Here is a 25,704-nt window from a genome sequence, read left to right on the forward strand (position 1 = left end):
AAACAATATCTGGCATTTGACGTACAGAGTTAATTCACATTACAATGAGTTAAATAATCTGATCAACGAAATATCGAATAAATTCATATTTGCGTGGTAAAGAAAGTACAGATCACACGTAGAGAAAGAATTATTTAAATTTTGTTTTGCTGTGGGTAATATAATTGTAGTGAAGATCGCTAAAAAATATTTTAAAAAATTCAATCAGGTTTGTTTCTTATTTACACTTAATTACTTCGAAATTTCTCCGCGATTTCGAGCACTTAGAGCGAAATAATGTTATTAATTGTTAACATATTCGTCAAATGCCCAAACTCGAACGGATAAAATGAATCTTTGCAAAATTTCTTTGTATAATTCGAGAACGACATTAATTACACGTAAAAATGATGTGTTCGTTTAGGTTTTCTCTGTTTTGTGTAGTTGTCTAGGTTATGGCAAGAAATCTTGTTAAATAGCTTAATTTAACCACTCGGTTATGGGTTTGAGCTTCTGAACAACATGGAGACGTTAACACAACGATTGTAAGTAATAACGGGCAGTCCATAAATTACGTCCGAATTTTTCTTCAATGTTTTACTCCCCTACCCCCATTGTCCTAGTTTGTCTAATTTTCGTAACCTCCTTCTTCGGACGTCGAACAAAACAACATCCTGATTACCTTTATCACTATGAATAATAAAATGTATATAATAAAACGGTCGTCCAATGAAGTTTAAATTACAGTAAAGATTCTCTAATAATACTGTATTTTCAAGCCATCTCACACAAGAAAAAAATGTGTTAGGAGGCATTGAGGTACGAATAGGAAATGTTAAATATAAGTTTATGTGAACCAAATGTATGGGAATCACCGCTAAACATTATTTTACACTAAATAAAATGAGTAATTATTCTATTATCTCGTTGATAATTACAAATAATTTCCACGGAACACGTTTTTTGAGAATAATGATCTTTGTATTAAATTTCTTAAACTTAAAATCGTCTCGTAATTAAGTAATCGAAAAATATATTACACCCTAAAATAAGTCTACAATTATAATTTTAAATTATGAAGAATTCAAATTTTATGACTATTCAAGGTTTGAAAAATGGACTAAGGTTAATGGTTTAATTTCAAATTCACAATTTGCTTTTGTGAAGAAGAGTGGGACGGAAGTGGCAATATTTTTATTGCTTTCGACCATACAAATTCATCTTGTTAAAAAAAGACGTAAGGTATATATGGCCTTTTTGGATATAGAGAAAGTATTTGATTCTATTTCAGTGAATAAATTATGTGTGAAATTGGAAGATAATGGAGCAGACTCAACATTTACAAGCGTAATAAAGTCTCTGTTTGGTCAGTACTCTATTACAATTAAAAGTGGTCTAATTACTTACCCTTCGTTCGAAATAAGTGGCGGATTACTGCAGGGTGATCCGTTATCACCCTATTTATTCAATTTTATGATATATGACTTAGATAACCAATTTATGAAGGAGGAGGATGGTATTATTATTAAGGATACTATGATAGTACATTCGATACAATATGCCGATGATGTGGTACTGATTTCACCGACAAAAATAGGGCTTCAAAGAAAATTAAATTTAACTCAGAGATACTTTTCGAAAATGGGATTGAAGATCAACCCGAATAAGACCCATATTGTAGTGTTTCGAAAGGGAGGTAAGCTGGCGAGGAAAGACCATGACTTTTATTTGATGAGTGAAAAATTGAAAGTAACTGAGGAAGTATTATATCTGGGGGTCCTTATCACTTCAACGTTGTCTTTCGGAAAACAGTTTCAACGGATGAAGGTTAAAGCATATAGAATAATTAATAGTTTAATTGGTTTATTTGTTAAAATGAAAACAAATTCGATTCAAATGCAGTTTCGTCTGTTTTCAGCGTTGGTTATCAATTCTATTTGTTATGCTCTACCATTATGGGGACTAAACTGGTTATCTTACTTTGAAAAAATTCAATTACATTTTATAAGAAAAATTTATGGATTAGACAAAGCAGTGCCAGGGTATGCGATTCGTCATGATACAAATCGGATGTTATTAGAGCCGTACTTGATAATTAGGATCATGAAATTTCTGAAGAGACTGTTAACTAGTGAGAATATTCAAGTTAATACGATATTAAAAGTTTTAAAAATCTTGGCAGAGAACAAAAAGAACTATCAAAATAATTGGTATAACAAACTTAGGATCAAATTGGCAAATTATGGTTTGTCCTATTTATTATTTAACGGTTCAGAAACAGACTGGAATTATGGAATTTCTTTATTGGTGGAGAATATGTACAACGAGTCAATTGTTCGTGAGATTAAAAATCTACAGGAGTCAAAATTTCATCCATGGTATATAGTTAATCTAAATTTTTCGCCAGCAAGTAATTATATTCATTATAAAATACCATTCGGGATGAAAAGATTTTATATGCAGATCAGATTAAACAGTTTTTATATCACAGTTGAAGGAAATTTTGTGGCCATTAAGAATAAACAATGTAAGCTATGTAATGACCAAATTTCGGTATACCATATAATTAGTTTATGTAAAGGTTGTTCCAAACTTAGGGAACAATCGGGAATTTTGACTTTGTCAGCTATCAAGTCTATGCAAGAATTCTATCAAAAAATATTTCAGATGGGTTCAACTATGATTATCAGAATTTATCAGTTTATTATTAAATATCTTAAAACGATGGAGAGCCTAAATGAATGATACATATATTTGGCTTTGGTTGTTGTTCTAATTTTTTGTTTAATATTGTAATAGACTGACTACATTTTAGAATAGAAAATAACTTACATAACAATTATTTATTGTCGGAGGTTATAATATATTTATTAATATTTGTAACCTAATGCACCCCTTGTAACTGGAATTTTTCCAAATTACGTTAATAAATTTGAATTGAATTGAATTAAATTGAATTTTATGACTATTCATCTGAAAAAAGTTCATGAAATTCAAGACATTCTACCTCATATCTGAATTTTTATAACTGAAGTAATTTTATTTCTGCATGGAAGAGAAAGATAAGAGTGAATTTTACCTGGAGTATGCTGTGGAGATCTTGGATAGGAGCCACAATTGTATTTGATTTTTACTCTCTCTGCTCTGTAAGAATTGAAAGTACATTCTTCACGTCTATTACCAGTTCGACTGGGCTTAGAATGGGCAGCGGATCAGGAAGAAATGGTATTGATATATTCGCATAGGGCACCGGCTAAAAACTTTTTTGTTCGGTATATAATACAAATTAAATAGTATTTTAATTAATAGTAAATGGAAAACGAATGCGATAATTAAAATTCATCATGCCATTAAGCCTACTTTCGGAGTATTTGATCACTGCAAAATATCTCTCATTCTCTTTAAAACTTACTGTATAACCAACAGATTGCAGATATTACACATAGAATTTTTAAAAAGTAATTTATCGAAGTACTCCATAAAAATGAATAGAATTTTTGATATTTTAATTTTACATGCCTAGCCCCAATAAAAATATTTGCTTTATTAGCTCCTGTTAATATTATGGAGAAATTCTACATTAACTTACAAACCATTAGCTTCAAATCGATTAGTATAATGTTAGAATATAAAATTATAATGCATTAATGGAAGGCGGTTTTGAAATTCTTTCTTAATGAACATATTCATTAAGAAAAAATTCCAAAACCTCCTTCCATTATCCTTTGACTGTTGTCTGCAGACTAACGCGATCTTTTAATACATTCATGATTGCTAAAAAAAGTTCTATACCATACACACGAAGGAAAATAGATGAATGGTCTTGATAACTTTTACAGTATGAATAACAGTGAAATAGACCCAGATATTGTATTTTCACAAACACGTATATTATTCAAAATACTTGCAATCGATATTTATAACAGCAACGAAAATTGGCGATCATTTAAGAAATTCTACAAAGTGTGTCTTAAGACATTCTTCTTCCTTCAGACAGTCAAGTATGTGATCATATTATTGACGAAGGATGAAGAATTAGCATTGAATCTATGCGACATTTGCAAGGCATTTGGAAAAGATGTCTTTCTTCTCAGAGTGACGACGGTACTATTGACATTATTTATGCTAAAAACGTTGATAATTTGGAACTCACAAAAATATTTTCGGCTCTACGAAAGAAGTCGAAAATTGTGGTTTGAAATTATGAACGAATCAACGTTTGTCGCTTTTCATTTGAAAAAGTTCATAAAACTTCAAGATTTGTTAACTCGTATTTGGATTATTATAATTGCGATAATCGGACTGAATATTGGTGTGATGTATCGTTACGTATTTTTGCCTTACATCAATTACAAATGGTCTATAACATTAGCCGTTTGTATGATTTCAAATACATTCCATTTGTTCGTGCCATTGTATAACTTTGCTCAGATAATTTTTCTGATTCTCTTATGCGAATTACAAAAGATGCAATTCTCTACAATAATTCACTTGGCAGAAAAAAGGAATCGAGCTTTATCAAAACTTATTTGGCGATGTTTGCAGAATAGCAAAGACAGTTTTAAATTTTGTAATGTTATTCAAAATCACTACTCCATTGATTTAGCTCTTTTAGTAATTCTTCTTGAATTTTCATTGGGGTCTCTTGCGATTAATTCTGATGAAGTATTTGTAAAATATACTTTAGGAATAATGTTATTACTAGCAACAATCGCAGTTTTACTATACTTGTATTATTTATCGAGCATTTCGACACATGTAAGTATATAATTAAATTTTAATTTACATTAAACGTAACAATATATATTCTAGAAATTAATTACATTTCTTATAAAATATTTGCCGTTAAACTGTATAATTTTTCTTCCACTAATATAATTACTAATCATGGCTATTAATCACGACTTATAATGTCAATATCATTCGTATATCTGCATTTGAAAAATATGTAGATTTTTAAATCAGCACTGTTCAACTATTGGTGCACGTACTACAGCTGTAGACAAGAAAGATGCATTAGTAATACATATCTAAACACAAGAGGCTGAGGTAATACGCTAATAGATTAAAGTAGGAGATATTAACTTTACTTACAATTATAAACTTAAAATTTTTCTGTAAATAATTTCCTTTTTTCAAATAAAGTATAATTTTACTAAAATTAAAAAAAATTGCAGTACATACTGTATACGTATCTGTAAAACGATAAATAATATAATTACACTAGACGTCTATATCCGACCATCTTCTATACCAGTGATGGGCAAAGTACGGCCCGCGAAAGTATTTAATCCGGCCAGCCGAGGGTCCATCGACATGGATAGTATATGGCCCGCTATAATTACGTTTTGACGGTCGAGAAGTATAAAGTAGATTCTACTTAGTAGAATAATAGATGCATAACCTATAGGTGAAGCTAAACTAGCCGCGTAGTTCATGTGTTGCGTAATACGGGGCGCAAAGCGTGGTGAAATGAGAGGCGCGGGCGGCAGGGCGAGTGAACTCAGTCGCCACTCGCCACTCGCCACTCGCCAGCTATCACTGACCGAGCCGCACGTTTTACGTTAATTTAATAATTATAAATAATTAATTTTTAATTCAGACATTTAATGACCAATTCAAAATTTATTTTTAGAAATTTAATACGAGATGGCAGCGTAACTCCCTTCCTCAAGTCAAATTAATTGATTTCTAATATTTAATTATAGCCTTTACATAGCTCAAGAATTTGGCATGTTTATCTGCGCTTTTGGGATAATGGCGTATAAAAAACGAAAAGTCGATTCCGAGTGTCGTCTGTTTAAATACCGCCACTGCTTCATTACAAATAAGACATACTGGCTTACCGTTGTATTCCGTAAAAAAGTATTTCCAAGCCCACTCTTCTTTAAAGATTTTAACCTTGCTCGTCATTTCAACACCAAACATTCAAAAACCAAATACTCTTTGATGAATGACGCAGAAAAAAGATAAATGCGGAAAACCTAATAAAGACAATATCTGCTCAACGGAATGTGTTTATAAAGCAAAACACTGCTCAAAAGGCTTCTACACTGGCTGGATATGTTGTGGCTTATAAAATAGCTAAAAATAACAAACCATACTCGGAAGGAGAATTTGTAAAAGATTGTATGGTGAGTATGAGTAAAATTTTATGTCCAGAAAAAATTAGAGTTTGAGTCTGTCAGCTTATCGCGAAAAACAGTAACAACGCGAATTGATGCCATTGCATCAAACTTGTCGACTCAATTTAGGCAGCGTATAGAAAACTTTAAATATTTTTCCGTGACGATGGATGAAAGTACGGATCAAAGTGACACTGCTCAATTATTAATCTTTATTAGAGGCGTTGACGACGAATTTAATATTACTGAAAAGCTAGCTTGTTTGCAATTGATAAAAGGAAAAACGATGGGGCAAACAATTTATAACGAATTTTCCGAAGGTCTTCAAAATTTAAATGCGCCTATTTCAAAATTATGCAATATAACTACAGATGGAGCCCCAAATATGGTTGGAAAAACGCGGGATTTTCAGGTATTTTTCGGAACCAGAATCCTAATCACGAAATTGTATTTTTACATTTTATAATTCACCAGGACATCCTTTGTAAAGCTGCAATAGCTATTACCCATGTACTTAATGTGGTTTTAAAACTAATTAATACGATTCGATCTCGGGGCTTGGTACACCGACAATTCCAAGAATTTCTGATTGAAGTCGACGCAGATTATTCTGACCTTCTTTACCACACGAAAGTAAGATGGTTAAGTTGTGGATATGCATTTGAACGGGTTTGGAATTTAAAAGAAGAAATACAAGATTTTTTAAAGAATAAAACAGAGAAATGGTCTGATTTCCAAATCTTCGAAGACAAAGATTGGCGTACCGATTTTGCATTTTTTACCGATTTGCTCGAACACTATAACAAATTAAATAAAAAATTGCAAGGAAAAAACCAATTTATAGATGAGACTTGGGGTTGTCTGAAATCATTTAAAACTCAGCTTTTTCTGTTTTATAACTGCATGGCGAAGAACGATTTAACTCACTTTCTGCGTTTAAAATCCATGTCACCAGTGAGTGAGAACAAACTAAAAGAATTCAGTCAGGCGTTGAAAAAACTTCACACAGAATTTGAAACTAGGTTTCAAGATTTTAAGAACATTCAATCATCGCTAAATGTTTTCTCGATGCCGTTTAATGTAGATCCGGAAAATGTATCTGCAGAATTGCAGTTGGAAATTATTGAAATGCAGTGCAGTACCCATTTAAAGCAATTGTTCTTCAATTCCACAAAACTAGATTTTTATAGAGCACTGCGGAAAGCTGAATTCCCAAAGATGATTGCTCACGCCCAGAAAATTATGGCGATGTTTGCGTCGTCATATGTGTCCAAACAGACTTTTTCGACCATAAAATTGCGGAAAAACTCAATCAGAAACCGATTGACTGATGAACACCTTTTCGCACTGCTGAAAGTTGCTTCGTCACAGCTGGAACCTGCTTTCGAAAATATTATGGAAAATCAAAAACAATTCCATATGTCTCACACGCCTACCATGGCAGGGCCTTCGAATAAAAGTTACATTAATTATTATTTAAGGTAAAAGGTAATTTGTAACATTTGTGTGTAATGCTGTAATGTTTTTATAATATTATGATTAAAAGCTTTAACACAAAATGCATTTTTTCTATAATTCTGGCCCTCCTCTAGAATTTCTTAAACTTTGTGGTCCCCCATTAAAAAAGTTTGCCCACCACTGTTCTATACGAACTTTCCCTTATCCGGACTAATCATAAGCAACCAACATTTTCGAAAATATTTTACGCAAGTTCGAATGGAACTCTTCCTTACTGCGGTATGTAGGCCTATGTACATTAACAATTGTATTTTTTTTATTAAGATTGCTTTGAAGTTTGGAGAATAGCACAATCCATCAATTATTACTGAGGTGGATATAATAAACCATTGGCTTGGTATAGCAGCCTGTCAGAAAACCGAACGACAAAACAAACCACTGTAATAAAATATTTTTAAAACTAACTGTAAGTGTAATTGTAAAAATAAAAGTCAAATCCAAAATACACATTATTCATATACACAATGCACATATAAGTTACAGTCTAATTCTGACACGTTCCTTTCTCGGGACATTTCTAGTATTCGGACCACATTCGTTAGTTCGGAGACGGGAAAGTCTACTGTATCTAATTTTATTTACAACAATACCTACAAACATTTTATAAATAAAATTTTTATCTCACTATTCTAAACTACTACTTTTCATTAACTTCGTTTTATTTAAAATACATTTTCCAATTTTCATTTCTAGTATTTAACATACTAGGAGTGAAAATAGATAATATATGTCATAATAAGTTGATAATAAAATATGTACATTTTTATACATAACACATTTTCTTAACATATATTACATTTTAGAACGTCGAAACAACGTCATTAAATTTCTGTTTTCTTGTAAACCGAAATAAAGAATTATTGCTGTTGACCTCAGTTTCTTTTTCTTACAAAATTCCAATTATAAAATGTTTACCTTATCAATTTTATTTTTGCTTGTAAAATTTATAAGTATATATGAAATTTATGTGTTTTCTATACCTAGATGCGTAATCTATATTCGAAAATCTACAGCCATTGCATTCATTATGACCGATTAGACGAAGCATATTTGGTAATTTAAACAGATTAACGAAAGTTTCTGAACATATTTAATTAGCAATAGAATTTTATTGTAATTACTAAAATCGAAATTATGTATTACAGGCAAACAGCGCATTGATCCAGTGTAATGAAACCGAATTAACGTTGTCATTTTTTGGATGTTATCCCGTAACAAAAGTAAATATCTTAAAGGTGGGTTTGGCGAATTTAACGAAACACGTGTAACATTTTATTTCCATTTATACATTTTCTTAACATTTTTATGAAACTTTACGAAAATTAATTTTTACTCTAACGCTGTTAAGAGCAAAAACCGCTAAGAAGTAAATTTTTAGTATTAAGATTCTCGTAGGCGAAAATTTTATAATCGTTGTAAGTTGTAATATACACGTGTTTAATTTTTTGAGGTTATAAATATAAAATTTTTTGTGGACGTTCTTCAGTACACATGAATAATATTTTTTAAATTATTAATACTATAAAAAGGACATATTACCTCCTCGGATATGTTCTAAATATATTTCGATTAAACTACAAATATGATTTTAAAATGTTGAAGATAAATTTTAAAATTTACCTTAGTTTTATTTTGAAAATATCATTCACTTCTACTGAAATTTTCAATAGCATTTTGATTTTGCAGATGTGCAGCTTTTTCCTTACTCAATTACTTGTCGTTTCACAACTTTTCTTTACTTATAAATTATAAAGGTGAGTTTGTGCTGTAGTTTCGAGACATTTAATTAATTTAAATTGATATATGACGAGTGATGACGATAAATTATAGGAAATTCATGGGCTTGTTACATTTTTGTGAAAACAATTTTAAACAGCAAAAATTACTGACATGTTTAATAAGTTGCTGCAACTATTTAATTCGTTGAAAATGGCATCTTTTAAATATTTTGAGTTGTGACCCACAGTTCATCTGTGTTTCGTTCTGCCGTTTGTAAAAGTTATCACTGAGTAAAATACCGATAGTGTGTTCTACACAATATAACTCCATCCAATATTCGAGAAATTACTAATGGATGCTATAAAAATATTCAAGGTATAAAAGCATTTCATATATATTTTAATAAATGTTTTTTTCGGTTTACCACATAAATGAAATAAATGAAAATAAAAGCTTAGAAATAATACATATAATATAAAATACGAAGGGGAAGTCTACCAATGAGTTGCGTAACTTTCGCGGCTATTATGAGATTTTATTTAATGAATAACTTTTATATTATTAATCATAATAAATATATAAAATGTTATGTGAAACTTTCTGTTACGAAATTTTGTCATGAAACTTTGTGTTTTTAATTGTTATAAACTGACAATAGACTTTATTTTTAGGGCAGACCTGAGTTTCATAAAACACTGAAAATAGAAAGAACAAGTAAAATCTTCATTAAGCGTAACCAAGCTAATGTCACTTTAATCTTTAAAAGTTTTCGATTTCCACGATGAAAGTTTTCGATAGAGAATAATGCAGAGATTTTGTTGCGCTACTTCACCTTTCTTGGCACGAAAGTAAACTTTCGATATCAAACGGCTTATTATCTGATATTTAAAAAGTACAACTGTTAAAAGTATTATTACAGTATACGTAATGATAAAACGTAATAAGTGAAACAAATTTGACAAAAAAAACTTTCGATAATTATAATTATATCGAATACAGTTGATGTGCTAAACTTACAGTTTAAACCAGTGCATTTGATACAGTTTAGTAACAGTTCCCACAAATCTTGATATCATTCTTCATCGCTAGTCATTTGAAATGATGTGGGGTTTTGAGGAATTTTGCGAATCTTATTCTTTTTCATCGAATTGAACACACAAATGTCATCGTTATACAATGTAACAGTGTAAAGATTTTTGTTGTGTTCGAGCCTTAAACATATAGAATGCACTCTGCATTACATGTGTTGTTTACCATAAAAATTTCATATTGATATTAAAAATGCAACATCCTGTTTGTCAAGCTGTCAAACAGTAAAACACGCAAAATTATTTATTTCATTGATTAATACAGAACGTGAAAGGAATTTTAATAGCCTACTGTTTTTTCATTATTAGATTAAAATTTTTAAAATAATTGTTTTGAATAATAGAAAAGATTTCGTGACCGAAGTAACATGCATGAAATTTAGAAAATCAATAAAAGTTAATTAAATGTTTACATATTTAATTAAATTGAATTTGCGCATTAAACAGATTAAAATAATTCAATTTTATTTATCCGTTTTAAAAATTACAATATTAAGAATATCGATTGAAGAGAAATTCAAAATACATCCATTAAATAATCAATAAACCAGCAACCAATTGATCAACTTTCCTGGGCCCTTAGTCTCGAGTTTTTCGTGTTGTACTCGAAATGACGTCATTCAACTCACTCGTGTTACTATGACTCACATAATCGGTAGTCTCGAGTTAGACCCGTCGAGCGAACTCGAAAAGCGAGAGGAAATACGTCATACTCACTTGGTTACGTATGTCGTTAAGCATGATGGGATTATTTACAATGCATCTGCGTTTGCGACTATAATAATTCGACCAATCAATTTAACTGTAGCAAGTTGTAAATAAATCCACGTGAATAAGTTTGCACATGTTGCAGTTACCAGCGTTGCCATATTTGGCTACTTTGAGCCAAATTGGTCTACTTATTTTTCAGTTTGGCGTTAAAAAAAGCATCTGGCGCACTGGCTACTTTTTGGGCTACAAAAATTTGACTTGGCTACATTTTGGGCTGGTTACACAAATTATTTCATCCTTTGTTTTGCGCCTAGAACGGTGTTCTGTCTATTCGTTTTGTTTTTATACATAAATTATAAAACTTATATAAATTATACTATTTATTATTGATATTAAAATGGGTAAATGGACAAAGTATTCTCGGTCCTTTCGGAAAGAATGGCTTCAAGATAAAAATCTTACAGGTAAGCGGGAAATTTTCCTCATTAAGTTGCATTTTTAAATATTTTGGCAAATGGCGTAATTTTAAATTGATTTAATTAAATTTAAACTTTAAGAAAAGATAGCTCCAGTGAGTATTCAGTCATGCTTGACAGGAAAATTTTTAGTTTATAATAGCTTATTTTTTAAAGAAAATTTAATATAAATTCCAGTTAAATGATATCCTAGAAAGAAAGAAATAAAAAAAAATTGCATCTATATTGCATGATTTAATATCATTAGTTTTTATGGTATCATCTACCGGTGGGTCTACTGAACGTGGGTGCAACGTTTTAAATACGTTGATGGAGTCGACGACCACCGGCTAAATGACTAATGGCAAATGCTATGCTATACGGAATGGTACCAAACATGGTTACTAGACCCTAATTTTTATAAATTTTAATTGTTTTTGATAGAATTAGTAACAAATAACGTTACGCTAATTGTAACTGCTTGCCAACGTCAGCTTCTTGTAAATGTTTTATATATATAATAAAATAGTGATTTCTTTACAAGAAGCTGTTTAAATGGACTGGCGTGGTCTCATTAACAGACAAGTACTCAAATAAAACTGAGATACTGTAATTAAAATATAAAACAATATACACAAAAATATAGTAAACAAAACAAAGTCTCTTCAACATATTTACAATATGCATGTAATTTCAGATGAGGAAACTTTCATAAATTATAATGATATATAGACGTTCGAATTATGAGCAATTTATTTGCCTAATTGATTAACTCCAAAAAACAAAAAAAGAAATTGATAAAATAATATAGGCCTACTTTCTTTTTTTAAAATTTAAATTTAAATAAACATTTAGTAGTGTTAAGCCTAATTATTAAAAAATTAATTTTAAATATAAAAAGTTAAGCATCATTCAAATAGATTGGCACTAAAATTTAAAAGATTCAAAAAGTGAAGTTAATCGATTTCGACTGTCAACGGCTCATATGAAGGTCCCACTGTATTTCACTAGCTTCATTCAAAGACGAGAGGATCCCATTTTCATCAATTAAATGAAATTTGTCTTTCAGATTGGATTTCAGAAGATCCAAAGGCAGAGGACCAGGTTTTCTGTAAATATTGCAAATGTAGTGTACGTGCACATTATTCTGATTTAATGAAGCATGCTGCTACAAAGAAACATAAATCTAATGAAGTTCAGTTTGGTAAGTTTCAGCCTTTGAATGTACTTGCAGTACCTAGAGTACTGCCATTAGCAAAAATTCACAAAGAGGCTCGAATTGCTCTGTTTGCTGCAATGAACACATCTATGAACTGTGTTGATACTCTTGGAGAAATTCTAAATGATGAGTTTAAAGATGTAAGCAATGGCAAAGAAACATTTCATATGCATTGAACGAAATGCTCTGCTCTAATAAAAAATGTTTTGGGACCTTATCTACATAAGAAGCATCTAGAGCAGGGGTGGGCAAAAGCCGGCCCGCGGGCCGGATCCGGCCCTTTTGCTAATTTTATCCGGCCCGTTGAAAAATTCCGCACGCAAATTTTTTTAAACTCTTTTATGAGATTTTGTTGACATCAACATTATTAGTGTGCGTACTGTATATATAATAGGCGTAATAAAATGGGCGGTCGGCTGACTACACTAGTGTGGACGATGTCGCGACGATCGCTCTCAGGGCGGTTTTTTCGTCGAACACAAAGGAGATCGCGCTAGGTTCGAAATGCATGTGTGGACGGCATATGCTGCACTCCTCTCACTTTTCGAGGGACGACAGGTCGCACCACGCGTATTGTTAATTTTGATTTAGCACTGATCGCATACTCTTTTTTGTTCGAGTCTAATATTAGTTTGCAAATATAAAATTGAAAAAGTGGACTTTTTGTAAGTAAAATTTTAAAACATTGGTTTTATTTTATTGTATTAATTAAATTATTTATTTGTAGACCTTTGTAAAATGAGTCAATCTAAAAAAAGAAAAGTTGATTTGGAATGCAGAAACTTCAATGAAGCTTGGACGGTAAAATATCTTTTTACAAACATTAATAAGAAAGCAATTTGTTTAGTTTGTCAGGAAACAATTGCTGTTTTCAAAGAATACAATTTAAACAGGCACTTTACAACAAAACATCCAAAATATGCATCACTTTCTTTAAAAGAACTTCAAACTGTAGCAGAAAACTTAGCAAAAAACTTGAATAAGAAACAAAATATTTTTACCAAACAAAGTAATATAGAGAAATCTACCACAAAAGCAAGTTATGTTGTCGCACACAAAATTGCTAAGTTCTGTAAGCCGTTTTCTGAAGCAGAATTTGTTAAACAATGCATGGTACAAGTGTCGGAGATATGTTGTCCTGAAAAGAAACATATTTTTGAAAATGTAAGCCTTTCGAGAAGAACAATAGTACGACGGATTGAAAATATTTCAGGAAACTTACTTGACCAGCTAAGAACAAAAATTGCTGATTTTACCTATTGTTCTCTGGCTTTAGATGAGTCCTGCGATATTACTGATACAAGTCAATTATTAATATTTATTCGCGGCATTAACAAGAAATGTGAAATTAGCGAGGAACTTCTTAGTGTGCATCCAATGAAAGATACAACTACTGGTGAAGACTTCTTTCTCGCTGTTGAAGAGTGTTTAGTTAAAGTAAGTTTAACTTGGAATAAAATAGTAAGCGTCACTACGGATGGTTGTCCTAGTTTAACAGGGAAAAATGTAGGCTTACTTAAACGAATTCGCGACAAAGTAAAAGAGTTACAACCAGAACACGATATATTATTTTTGCACTGCATTATTCATCAAGAAGTGCTATGCAGAAAAGTTTTGAAATTGAATCACGTCGTTACTGTTGTGACCAAAGTTGTGAATTTTATCCGAGGACGTGCCGTAAATCATCGACAGTTTGTTGAATTTTTGAAAGAAATTGAAAGTGACTTCTACGAAATTCCTTATTACACTGAAGTGAGATGGCTTAGCATTGGTAAAGTTTTGGACAGATTTCAATATTTGCTTGATGAAATAGTATCCTTCTTGTCGATAAAAGAAAAACTACATGATTTTCCTGAATTGCAAAATAAGGCTTGGCTAAACGATTTCTCGTTTTCAGTAGATATCGTAAAATATTTGAATGAACTAAATATAAATCTACAAGGGAAAAACCAATTCGCTTTCAATATGCACTCAAACGTCAAAGCATTTATGACAAAACTCAATTTATTTGCTGAAAACTTTAATAATAAATTATTAAATCATTTCCCCTCATTGCAAGCACGGCGAGAATCATTGAAAAATACAGATTTTTTTAAATATAGTGCAATAACACAAGACCTGCATTCTGAATTCCAAAGAAGATTTCAAGATTTCAAAGCTATTGAAAAACCTTTATCATTAATTAGCCAACCTTTCAATTTCGATGTGCAAGAAGCTCCTGTTGAAATTCAACTAGAACTAATTGACTTACAATCAAATAATTTACTAAAAGAAAATTTTCACTCAAACGAATTGAGTGCTTTCTATGGCGCTTTGAATAACGAACATTTCAAACATTTTTTGAACTATGTTCAAAAATACCTTGTTTTATTTGGTTCGACATATATTTGTGAAAGAACTTTTTCTTTAATGGTTTCCACGAAAAATAAATATCGATCACAAATTACTGACGAAAATCTACACTCGGTATTAAGGATTGCTACAAGTGATTTGGAACCCAATTTTGAAGAAATAATGTCAGATGAACATTCGAGATTTCACGTTTCGCATTAACTTTAAATATTTATTTTAACGTTTGATGTTTTTCTTTTCTTTTTTGAATTCTATTTACTATTATATTTACGAAATGCAATATAAATGTTAAATTGTAATAACTATGTGTCAATATAAAATAATTTGTATCGTTAAGACATAAATAAGTAACAAAATAAAATCTTTCATTGACTGGTTTATCTAATAGCCATTTATTTATAATAATATTTCTTTAAAAATTACGTGACATATTTTATTCAAATTGAAATGATACTTAGTGTTTTTGTCAAAAAAAAAAAAAAAATTGGGCAGGGAAAAAACTCCATCCAAAACATCCGCTTGTGCAAAGCATACGCGGTATAGTCCTCCGGCCCGGGAGACATTTTGAAAATTTCATTTTGGCCCGCGCTTTAAAGTATTTGCCCACCCCTGATCTAGAGGATTTGAAAACGGCAACAAAATTCTCTCTTATGATAGATGAGTCAACTGATGTATCCGATTCAAAGCTCCTTGCTCTCTGCTCCAAACATTGTAGCAGAGAATTGGGAAGGATGATCACTTGCTTCCTTGATCTGATTGAAATTCAAGATGGATTTGCAACAACTATGCACAATGCAGTTGTGAATAAAATGCAAGAGCTGGGTCTAGACAAAAATAAATTGATTGGAATTGCAACTGATGGCACTTCTGTGTGTGGAAATGTGTATAAAGAAACAACTCTCTTTATACACATTTGAGAGACTTCTGTGGGCATGATCTGATACATATTAAATGCATCTGCCACTCTTTGGATTTGGTGGCATCTGCAGCGAAAGATGAACTGCCAAGTAATATCAGCTTTATGCTACAGGAAACAAACATTTTTCTCATAGTACACTGCGTAAGAACACCTACAAACATCTATTTCATGTGATGAATGATACTATTGATGAAGTTTCAGCTTACCCATTTAAGTTAACAACCCCAAGCAAGACACGATGGCTATCTATCTCTCTTTGTGTAGAAAGAATTCTTAATCAGTATGAAAACCTAAAGTTATATTTTTCAGTTTATCCTGCAAAGGACTACAAGATACGTCTTCTTAGTGAAATGTACGGAAATGCTAGAAATAAAGCATGTTTGCTTTTTCTGGATCCCATTTTTTCGGAACTCCGGAGAGTCAACTTACTTTTTCAAAGTGAGAGTATAGATACTTTTGCAGCTATTAATGAATTACAGTCACTGTTTATGTCATTTGCTAAAAGAATTATAAAACCTTCAGTCGTAAATAACCATTCTGTAGAACAGTTCTTGACCATAGATTTGATGAATTTAAAATCAGTGTAATTGTATATACCTGACTGTGACTTGGGTACAAATTTTCACAATGTTCTTGAAACTTCATCATTTTCAGTTCATTCAGAATTTGAGATTAAGGAAAGATGCTTTAATTTTTTAAAAACAACAATTCATCAATTACAAATTTGGCTACCAAATTCAATACAGTGGTCAAATCTGGCGGAAAGTGTGCGACCTGCAAAACTTTTACAGATTTACGAAATTGAGTCAATCATAAAAAACATTTGCAAAAATACCAAAATCCATATGCGATTTTAACAGCGTGGAATTAGAGATGATGATACGTTGTGTCCAAAACATTCCAGGAATTACTCCAGACACAAGAGGAGAACATTTTTGGAAAAGTTATTGAATATAAGGATGCTGCAGGTAACAATCCTGCAACACGACTTGCTGAAGCAGCATTGAATATACTTACACTACCGATATCAAATGCTTCAGTAGAAAGAGCTTTTTCTGCTGTTAACTATTTAAAAAGTGACACACGGAACAGAATGGGGTTGCAACTTTTACGTGCACTCCTTCACATCCGATTTTATTTATTCTCCAGAGACATACGTGTGAGTGAATACAAACTACCTGATGAATTACTAAGAAGTATTAATAGTTCTATGTATGATTAAGGTATATTATAAATTATAACAATAAATATGCAGGCTATAAAAATATAACCTGTATATTTATTATGTTATAATTTATAGTTTGAGAGTTCTCTGCTGCTTGCACATTGTACTGTACATTGGAAGTTTTACAATAATAGATAACTGAAATAAAGGCTGCTAAATATGTGTCGCATTTATTCCATTACTTCTAAAGACAGAATAATTACTTAATAAGAATAGACTACTTACAAACTGATGTTAGTGCTTTAAATTTTAAAGACTGCACTTATTGAATCTAATACTTTACACATGTTGACTATGGCATTTGGCTCGAGAAAAGAATTGTTCCAAGTCTTTCTAAAAATGGTAGTAAAAAGAGTACTAGATAACAAAAAATGGTACTAAGTTTTCTTTAAAAAAACCGACCAGTAATGTGCGATAATATTTTTCTAAAAATTGATATTAATATCGATAATACGACATACGTGCAGGATCAATACATTAAGTCGAAATGATCTATTTACTAATGCAATCATTACTTAGACTGTAAACTGCTGAATGTATGTAGGCTATATATTATTTAAACATATACTTATAAATAATATATAAATTTATAATTTATCAAATTTCTATTTATTAAAATACAGTATACATAGTGTTACATGTAACATAAAAAATTCATACAGGCTAAATTCATATATTGCAAGAATGCTATTATTCCTCAACAACAATCAAATGAACAAAATGTTGAAAGAAAAGTAATGAACACGAAGTACTAAACTTTAATATTATCACATTGAAAAATCACTGGTAAGATCATCATCATCAGAATCTTTTTCACGAGAATGTTTTTGTATGGCTGAAGCAGATGATGGTTTCCAAGTTTAACATTTATCGTTGTTGCTTTTAAGTAACTCCTTTGCTAATAACAGTGCTTCAAGGAATTGGTAAGAACTCGATTCGGTAGTTTAGTTTTCATTAAATTTAATTGCAACAAAATGCGTTCAACTGCTGCACTTAAATGAGGAAGCAATAAAAAATCTTTGTGTATTTTGATGTAAAAGGAGTAATTGGGCATGTAAATTATTGTTAAAAATCGATTTTCGACAGTTAGGGTTAAATCAAACACAGAAACAAAAAAACGGAAAAACACCGACAAATTTTCTCGTAAAAATTAATCATAAACTATCGTTCCCACGGTAATACTTCCTTGTAGAAGATGAGTTAACTGTTGAAAAATAATTATATCATGTAATTCACCATTGGTCAAAAGGGACTTCCACCCTTGACGTACTTCACAAAATCTCGAACCCAAGATCCCGAAATAAAAGGAAAAACGAACGAAGATGACGCAGAGAGAGGAGAGATAGAAAGAGTTTCGACAACTGTCAAGTGTGTGTGTGCCGTGGATTATCATCTCCCGCCGTTGAAGCCGTCCATTTCATCTATCTACAGTCCATTGACTCTTATTTTCAAGCGAACTCTCGTTCCTCGGACTTTGTGCAAATCTCAGGATCACAAATCTCCGGATCACTAAGGTATTTATCCTGCTCGCGATGTTTTGTAAACTCTCTCTCTCCGTTCACTCGAGACGCGGTTTAATAATTCGATTCGATGATATAAATACTTCCAAATATGTTAATTGATGTATTCCCTATTAATCTCAAAATAAACGGGTATTTTTGTTTAATATTAGAAGAGTGTGCGTTTCTTCCTCCATTACCCTCATCATCGGCATCTTATGCTTCCGAAAAACGCGTATCTATCCGCGAGAAGTTTGATAGATTGGTGTCAGTTCCTGACGTAAACCGGATCTTACGATCCCAAATCCGTAACTAATCATTGACCGCTCGAGCCTTAATCATCCTTTCGACAACCGAGGTCGGACCTCAAGGTCTTGTGCCGTTAAGAGGTAGAGAAGATAGGAATCATCCTCCATCTCCTACCCTCGGTTAACCTCACACTGGTCGGTCAGAAGTGGGATCTGTTTCGATTCGTTCCGACATCTCACCCCCATACATCTTTTCCGGCGATTCTAAGAATCGAGAATGGAGACAACTGGAGACGGTAATCCAGGAGGAAGCGCATTCTCCGGAATGTCGGGAATGATTCCCCTAACTCCCACATTTTCAGGAGACACATCAGGGTTGCGTATAAGGGACTTCTTTGACTCGCTAGATGAAATAGCAAAACTGACAGGATGGACAAAAGCGCAATGTCTCGGAGTTGCGAAGCTAAAACTGACAGGCATAGCAAGAGATTTCGCGTGGAAAGATGAGCGAATGCGAGCGATCGACACGTATGATGAGTTCAAACAGCAGATGACGCGGAGATTTGAAAAGGAGCCATATGCACTTAGACTGCAAAAATTCTATGCATGTATACAAAAACGCGATGAGGATGTACAAACATACGCGGTTCGGCTGCAAAGCCTAGTTTCAGAAACGATACTCGAACAGACAGGGGCCGACGCGCGGGAAACGGAAATAATCAAGCGATGTCAGGCTAAAGAACGAGACGAGAGACTACTCGTCCAATTTGTAAACGGTCTTAATGACAAAATAAAACGTACCGTAATGTCTAAAAATCCTGAAACATTTCAAAATGCAGTCAAAGCGGCCATTTGGGAAGAGACGGTGCTCCAATTAACAGAAACCCCTCGAGGAATAATTAGAACGATTAATAATCCGGAACACACAAATAGCAATCTAACCGCAACGATAGCGCATTTACAAAAACAATTGAATGATCTAAAATACAAGGAGGAAAATCGGCGGCGGAGAGGAATACAATCGGCGAATAGAGGGAGACAACATTACTCGTCCCCATCAGAAGGACGCGGTTATGTTCGACCCAAATTTTATGGTGGAGGTACGCGAGGCGGAAGGCAACAAACCCGACGGGAAGACCACAATAGCTCAAGCGAACAAACAACCCAATTTCAGTCACGACAGACTCCATCTCAATCTCGACCCCTACCGCAAGGGAGAATTAACAAAATGAGCTGGCGAAGAAATGGCGGAAACTGCAGGAATGTTGGACAAGGTTCCTCATTCTCCTCCCGGACGAATTCACAAACTACAAACAGCAACGGTAGGCACAGAGAATGTAAACCTCGAGTAGGAGTAGGAATAGTGGCCAAAAACTTTGAACCTAGCTTATGTTGTTCTATCAATGACTACCCGGCTCGACTGGCCATAGATACAGGTTCCACGGTAACCCTTTTATCTCGATCCTTCGCTCAACGAGCGACTAAACACAAATTCGAACAGAGGGAAAGAAAGGTATTATTTCAAAGCGTCACAGGACACGGAATCAGAACATATGGAGCCATGGAATTCCGCTTCTTAATAGGACCCTTGCATTTTTCGTACTTATGTTACGTGGTAGAAGATCAAATACCTTATCCGTTCGATGGCCTGTTGGGACGAGACATAATCAAAGCTCAAGGCCTCACTATAGATTTGGCACGGAAAAAACTATTATTTCGAGGAGGAGAGGAAATCGATTTCCGGAAGGCAGGAGTAGAAAGGATAACGCCAAACCGGAAACGCGAAAAACGAAATCGCAGAGGTAAACCAATCCAAGTTGTTTCTACATCACCCACACAAAATGAGAAAACAACACCTCTCGTTTCAACGAACCCCATCAAGGAGGGACTAATCCGACAAGTATTATTATTGACAGATTGTAATATTCCTCCCAGATCAGAGATTTTTGTCACAGCAAGGATCTCCGGAATAAAACGGAAGGGTGAAATAGGAATTATAGAAACAGAAATAAACAATCGAGAAGATGTAGTGGGAGTCGATTCTGTAGTTAAAACGACAAGGGACGGTCAAGTCCCAGTTCGAATAGCGAACTTATCTACTCAACCAAAAAAATTATCAAAAGGGGACTGCATTGGAACTTTCCATGAGGCAGTAGAAGAAACAGAACCTCCGAACATCAACCCAATCACTAACGCCCAACCCTCTACCTCAATTCTAAACAAGCAAGAATTTGGACAGTTATTCGATTGGTCCAACATAGGAAAGGACAAAAAGAAACCTTTATTAGACTTATTATATAAATATAAACATGTATTTGCCGTCAACGACTATGATTTGGGATACTGCCCGATCGTGGAACACGAAATACGCACCGGAGACGCTACACCCATATATCAGCCACCTTATCGAATCCCTTATGCTCAACGGGAACAAATGAATAAAATCATCGACGGACTTTTAGACCAAGGTATCATTGAACATTCGAAATCACCTTGGTCTGCTCCCGCTCTCCTGGTGAAAAAACGTGATCAAACATGGCGTCTCGTTGTAGACTATAGGAAATTAAATAAAATAACAAAGACAGATCCTTATCCCTTACCACTCGTGCAAGAAGCACTTAGCCTAATCGGGCAAGCGAAATACTTTTCTACCATGGATACCCTGTCTGGTTTCTGGCAGTTGGGGTTACGAGACAAGGAAAAATCCGCATTCTCAACACCGGACGGTCATTACCAATGGAATCGTATGGCAATGGGACTTTCCGGAGCCCCCGCGTCTTGGCAACGGGCTGCCGATTTTATACTACACGGTCTGAAAGGAAAAATTTGTCTGGTCTATATGGATGACATACTGACCTTCAGTCCAGACTTCCAAACTCACTTGATTCGTCTAGAACAGATTTTCCAAAGACTCGCAGATGCAGGACTAAAACTAAAACCAAAAAAATGTCACTTCCTTCAGCGACAGATAAAATTCCTCGGACACGACGTCTCGGAGGAAGGGATCAGACCAGATCCAGATAAAATCAAATGCGTTTTACAGTTTCCCCGGCCAACAAATGTACACGACATTAAGTCTTTCCTAGGATTAACGGGATATTATAGACGACATATCGATTCATACGCTAAAATAGCAAAACCACTGACTGATCTACTGAAGAAGGATACCAAGTTTCAATGGGGAGAAGAACAGGAACGTAGTTTCGAAAGGCTAAAGGAAATAGTCACTTCAGCTCCGCTTTTAAAATCTCCTGATTTTGCGACTCCATTTATACTTTCGACAGATGCTTCGAACGAAGCGATAGGAGCAGTTTTATCCCAGGAGGATGAAAATGGAGAAAAACCTATAGCCTATATTAGTAGGATACTCCGAAAACCCGAAAAGAATTACAGCACAACTGAGAAAGAGTGCTTAGCTGTAGTTTGGGCTACAAAATACTTCAAACCATACCTATATGGGAGAAAGTTCACAATAATTACAGATCATCGACCATTGAGATGGTTAATTAGCAACAAGGACTCTTCAACAAACTCGCGAATAGCCCGATGGATCATTTTCTTACAAGAATTTAATTTCGATATTAAACATAAGGCAGGAAGTTGTCATAAAAACGCAGACGCGTTAAGCAGAATCCCTGTCCGACATATTTCTACAGTCAACGATGTTGACCCCATTTATTCAAAATCACAAATCGGGGAATTCCAAAGACGAGAGGAGAAATGGAAACTTATTATTCAACGTCTAGAAGACGGAGATGACGCAAAAGACATACAACGCTATTTCCTCGACGAAGAAGGAGTGTTATATCATGAATTTCCTTCCCCACAAGGAAGATTCGTAAATCAATTAGTTATCCCATCTATACTGATCCCTTACATTCTACGTATCCATCACGATACACCTATAGGAGGTCATTTAGGATCTCAGAAGATGCAACAAAAACTCCAGTCATTGTTTTACTGGCCTACTATGAAACAAGATATCAAAATTTATTGTCAAAGCTGTCAACGTTGCGCTATACAAAAAAGAAAGGACAAGCGACAAGAGGCGGAATTACAATTATTTCCTCCTTTAACACGATTATTTGAACGAACTGCTATGGATATCATAGGTCCTTTACCTATTACTACCAAAGGGAACAAATATATACTCGTCTTTATAGACCATTTCAGCCGTTATGCCGAAGCTATACCTTTAGCAGATACTCGAAGCCAGACTATAGCCAAGGCTTTCGTTACTCATATCGTCTTAAGACACTCAACTCCCGTTCAACTACTTACTGATCGAGCACCTAATTTGATATCTAAAATGTTTAAAGAGGTGTGCGAATTGTTACAAATCAAACGACTTCTTACTACAGCATATCACCCTGCATGCAATGGAGTAGTAGAAAGATTCAATAAAACCTTAATCGACATCCTCGCCCATTACGTCGCTAAGGATCAGCGAAACTGGGATGAATGGATCCCCTATGCCCTTTTTGCCTATAACACAACCATTCATGCATCTACCAACGACAGTCCTTTTTTTTTATTATATGGGAGAGATCCAACCTATCCCTTTGACCTTGTAACCAGCCCCACTCGAACGAAATATGACGTCACCGACAACTACGCATCAGAACTTAGATGCCGAATGGCTGAAGCTCATCAGGTAGCACAGAAACATGCCGAGCAAGCTGCTCAAGAAAGACAAATACACCATCGACAAACTCACAAAATACCCACATATCATGTAGGCGACCGAGTATTTCTCGACGAGGTTACCATACCTATTGGATTAAAACGTAAATTAGCACCTAGGTGGTCAGGACCATTTCGAATTGTAACTGAATTGAGTCCCGTCAATTTTATCATCGAAAATATAGATACAAAGAAACAAATTCAAGTGCACGCCAATCGTCTCAAACATGTTATTGCTCGACAAGAATTCGACCAGAAAGAACTTGTAAACCAACCTTCGACTACCACGACTATCCAACAACCTTCCCTTTCGGAAGAACCCCCTTCCACCATTGATCCATGGGACGAATTTATCTTTGCAGAAATGGCACAATCTCAACTCGAGTCTTCATCTGAATCCGAATCTGAGGAAGAACAAGAAACAGAGATTACACCCTCTATCGAGGAACAACCAACTACATCTTACGCCTTGAGGAGTCGAGGCCCAGTAGAGGATCGACCTTGGGTCCTCCCACTTCCTAAACGAAGTCGAATTCCTAAACGAAAGGCCAGCCCAATTAAAGAAGGAAATAATGGCCAACTTCCCAAAATCACAAAAAGAGGATCCCAAGAAACCGAAGAGGGAACGCAATAATGAACTCAATAAATTTAACTTTACCCAATAACCTTGTTTAATTTTGAAAATTTTGCATAATAATAAACTATATTTTACCGCTTTAAATCGTAATTTCTTACAAACAAATATCACGCTAAGCGCGTCACTAAACATGTCAAAAACGTGTTATAAAAAAAAAAGAGAAATTAAATGTGTTAAATTAAATAAAGAAATTAAATAAAGTGTTATTAAATAAAGAGAAAAAGAGAGAGAGAGTAATTAACAACGAATTGTCAACAACGTTATCGCGACGTGTCAATAACTTCCGACACAACGGGAAATAATACTGTAACGCGGTACAATATATATAAAAAGAGAGAGAGAGAGCCGGAACAACTTCGTTAACTCATCCGTTTCATAAAAATCCAGCTTGCTCGTCAGGAGTAAGCTTGATTTTAGAAAGTCCGCGGTGATGTGAAGGTCCGAATATAAGAATAACGAATTTTTATTTTATTTGCCAACCGATTTTCGACAGTTAGGGTTAAATCAAACACAGAAACAAAAAAACGGAAAAACACCGACAAATTTTCTCGTAAAAATTAATCATAAACTATCGTTCCCACGGTAATACTTCCTTGTAGAAGATGAGTTAACTGTTGAAAAATAATTATATCATGTAATTCACCATTGGTCAAAAGGGACTTCCACCCTTGACGTACTTCACAAAATCTCGAACCCAAGATCCCGAAATAAAAGGAAAAACGAACGAAGATGACGAGAGAGGGAGAGAGAGAAAGAGTTTCGACAACTGTCAAGTGTGTGTGTGCCGTGGATTATCATCTCCCGCCGTTGAAGCCGTCCATTTCATCTATCTACAGTCCATTGACTCTTATTTTCAAGCGAACTCTCGTTCCTCGGACTTTGTGCAAATCTCAGGATCACAAATCTCCGGATCACTAAGGTATTTATCCTGCTCGCGATGTTTTGTAAACTCTCTCTCTCCGTTCACTCGAGACGCGGTTTAATAATTCGATTCGATGATATAAATACTTCCAAATATGTTAATTGATGTATTCCCTATCTCAAAATAAACGGGTATTTTTGTTTAATATTAGAAGAGTGTGCGTTTCTTCCTCCATTACCCTCATCATCGGCATCTTATGCTTCCGAAAAACGCGTATCTATCCGCGAGAAGTTTGATAGATTGGTGTCAGTTCCTGACGTAAACCGGATCTTACGATCCCAAATCCGTAACTAATCATTGACCGCTCGAGCCTTAATCATCCTTTCGACAACCGAGGTCGGACCTCAAGGTCTTGTGCCGTTAAGAGGTAGAGAAGATAGGAATCATCCTCCATCTCCTACCCTC

General features: G+C 34.0%; 1 protein-coding gene across 1 annotated transcript; it reads left to right on the top strand.

Moving 5' to 3' along the window:
• Positions 1-13,552: 13,552 nt before the first annotated feature.
• LOC136975838 (general transcription factor II-I repeat domain-containing protein 2B-like) lies at positions 13,553-15,367 on the top strand. The gene has a single exon (XM_067270981.1). The coding sequence runs from the start codon at positions 13,553-13,555 to the stop codon at positions 15,365-15,367; it is 1,815 nt and encodes a 604-aa protein (XP_067127082.1).
• Positions 15,368-25,704: the final 10,337 nt, after the last annotated feature.

This window comes from Centruroides vittatus, unplaced genomic scaffold (assembly GCF_030686945.1).
Source record: "Centruroides vittatus isolate TY-2023 unplaced genomic scaffold, ASM3068694v2 contig_389, whole genome shotgun sequence".
Taxonomy (NCBI): domain Eukaryota; kingdom Metazoa; phylum Arthropoda; class Arachnida; order Scorpiones; family Buthidae; genus Centruroides; species Centruroides vittatus.

Excerpts from the sequence above, each read along its gene's own strand:
- LOC136975838 (XM_067270981.1), top strand. The coding sequence starts at position 13,553 with ATGAGTCAATCTAAAAAAAGAAAAGTTGATTTGGAATGCAGAAACTTC.